Consider the following 2,428-nt stretch of genomic DNA (forward strand, 5'->3'; position numbering starts at 1 on the left):
TCCTGCTGAGAGATGATTAAAGTGATGAATGAAACGACACCAACGTGGGTGCTAGGAAGAGGGTGGTGACCCTTTGAAGGCTGCCTTGTATCTCATGCAGGTTTTACAGCACATGATCAGGGGGATTTCAAAAGTCAATCCAGCATTAGGCAATTCAGTTTCAACTTTCTGTAAAGATTTTATGTAAAAAAACCCCCAAAACAAATAGAAAAAACCAGCAACGTTGCTCCGGCCTTGCGAAACCAAGATTCAGAGCAGAATGGTCACCTGCTTTAGCTGTGCCTTGTCGGATCACCGATGCGCTCACCTTCAGACCCATGTCATTCTGCAGCATCACGCCAAGAGGTCACGGCTGGGCAGACTGACGGACACTGGGTGACAAGGCTTTCATTGCCTAAGCACACTCTGTCCTTCCTGACACTGTCCTCTGTTAAAAATGGCTTTTAAAACATACAGGGAAATCCTGCCTCTTTGATCCTCACCACAGGAACACACCGAGCCATGCTGCACTAGGCACCGCAAAATGCAATGACGGTACGGTCCCGGTCCCAGAAATCTTCACCTGTGGAGGTCAGCAGTACAGACCTGGATTTATAGAGTCGCTTCTCTGGCACAGAGGGGCCAGGACTGGCTGCAGGCTGAGGGGTCTCCATGATCTCACTGGGCCCTACTTCCATAGGGTCCGCTCGGAACTGCTCCGACACCTCCACACTCACATCCATCGGCACACTGGCATCCTGCTTCGTGGGACAGCTCACGTGCCTGGGGCCACTGCAGAAACAAAATTTCACATCCTTTCTCAGTAGCTGCCACGTAAGCCCGGAGCAAAAGAAACGAAAGGTATTGCACGATAGAACAGCGCAGGTTCATCCTGGGTGAGGTACTGCACAGAGGCACAGAGAGCTGGTTGAGCAAACCACTGGACACAGCCAAAATGCTGCTGGAGAGCTGTGTGATGGGCTGTACGAGTTTCTGCTGAGGCATTCAGGGTTGCTGCGTTACGGCACACAGCTTTGCCCCAGGTTCTCTTCTTCAGTCCATAAAGTGTAACTCATTCGACGGGCTCAGGGGGTTGGACAAGCAGGGTCAAAGGGTTCACACCTGGCTACCCAAGCAGGCTCTGAAAAACTCCACAGATGCAGTCCCCCGGACCTCCCTCTACCATCCCAGGGCTGCAGCACCCTGCCAGGCAAGGTGTTTTCTCTCCATTCCATCAGCCAGGTCTCTGATGAAGGTGTCAAGCAACTTCAGTCCTTGCATTAATACCTGTGGTGAAAGCATGCCTGAGACGAGCAGCCAGCTGAGAAAGCTGTTCACCAAACTCACGAGGCCTCCCTCTGCTCCACCTGTGCTTTTGGGGAAAGGGAATATCACAAAGGGTTGGAGAGCAAAGCAGGAAGTGTGCGCAAAGCAATGCAGAGAGATGCTGTGCTTTGCATTTACACTCGAGATGGCACGAAGGGAGCAGGGCTCGGAGCGACACAGGGAGAGAAACAACACGCGTTTCAAGGTTAAATAAAACATTGCCACAAAGACTTGCAAGTTTATCTGCTCTTACAGGCAGCAGAAAACATCCTTTCTGAGCCTCTCAGGATATAAGCTTGCTTACCCTGGAAAGGGAGTATGACAGTGGAGAAGCACATCACCCCTGCATGGAGAGCCAGCTGTGCTATTGCAGTTCTGCAGTTACCTTTTCACTTTCTTTGGCCTATCAAACCGAAAGTCAGCAGGATAAAGGTGAGCGGTGACCAAGTGATCCTTTCTGTCCTCGCTGCTCTTGAATTTCTCCACACAGCCTTCTACCAAACACTTGTACTGAAAAGCACGGGGTGGGGGGGTGTGGAATTGGAAAAGGCAAGTGGCGTCAGCTGGGGACGTGGGTGCCCTCCCCAAGCAGTCCGTTTCTAAGGGTGCCAGCCCATGCTGTGACACCAGTCACAAGCGAAAGGGCATGGAGACTCACCATATTCTGCTTCTCGGCCATTATCTGGAAGAGTGAGTCATGCCATTCCAAGATATGAACATCCAAAAGGTGCTCCGATGGAAAGGAGCGCTTGCAGAAGGAGCAGACATTCCTGTGCAGCGTGTTGTAGTGGTGTTCGTAGCCCTCCAGAGTATCAAAGACCTGTGAGCACCCAGAGATGTGGCAGATGAATTCAGACACCCTGCAGGGAAATTAGGACATCAGAGCCTCGATTTAAGCTGCACATATCCTTTTCAAACTGCTTTTCACTGTGTCTGTGTCTTCTCCCCTCTATCTCATTTCTCCTCCTTAGCCTCTGAAGTTCATGCGATGGATGAGAGGAAGGGCACTGTCCCGGCCTTGCACCCGTACAGTGCCAGTGGGCTGGGCTCACACCAGCAGTGCCGCACACACACGCGTCACAGAGCGAAACACGCGAACCAAGAGGCACATGTGCAGCCACCG

At 51.9% G+C, this 2,428-nt stretch overlaps 1 protein-coding gene across 1 annotated transcript in view; it reads right to left on the minus strand.

Annotated features, from left to right (window-relative positions):
- ZNF511 (zinc finger protein 511) overlaps positions 1-2,165 on the minus strand; it is a gene marked incomplete at its 5' end in the record, with an annotated part of 3,152 nt that extends 987 nt beyond the window's left edge. The window contains 3 exons of the mRNA XM_010136487.1: positions 586-771; positions 1,691-1,815; positions 1,964-2,165. Coding sequence (XP_010134789.1) covers positions 586-771; positions 1,691-1,815; positions 1,964-2,165 — 513 coding nt within the window. The remainder of the gene's footprint in view (positions 1-585; positions 772-1,690; positions 1,816-1,963) is intronic.
- Positions 2,166-2,428: the final 263 nt, after the last annotated feature.

The sequence above is a fragment of the Buceros rhinoceros genome, unplaced genomic scaffold (assembly GCF_000710305.1).
Source record: "Buceros rhinoceros silvestris isolate BGI_N320 unplaced genomic scaffold, ASM71030v1 scaffold26435, whole genome shotgun sequence".
Taxonomy (NCBI): domain Eukaryota; kingdom Metazoa; phylum Chordata; class Aves; order Bucerotiformes; family Bucerotidae; genus Buceros; species Buceros rhinoceros.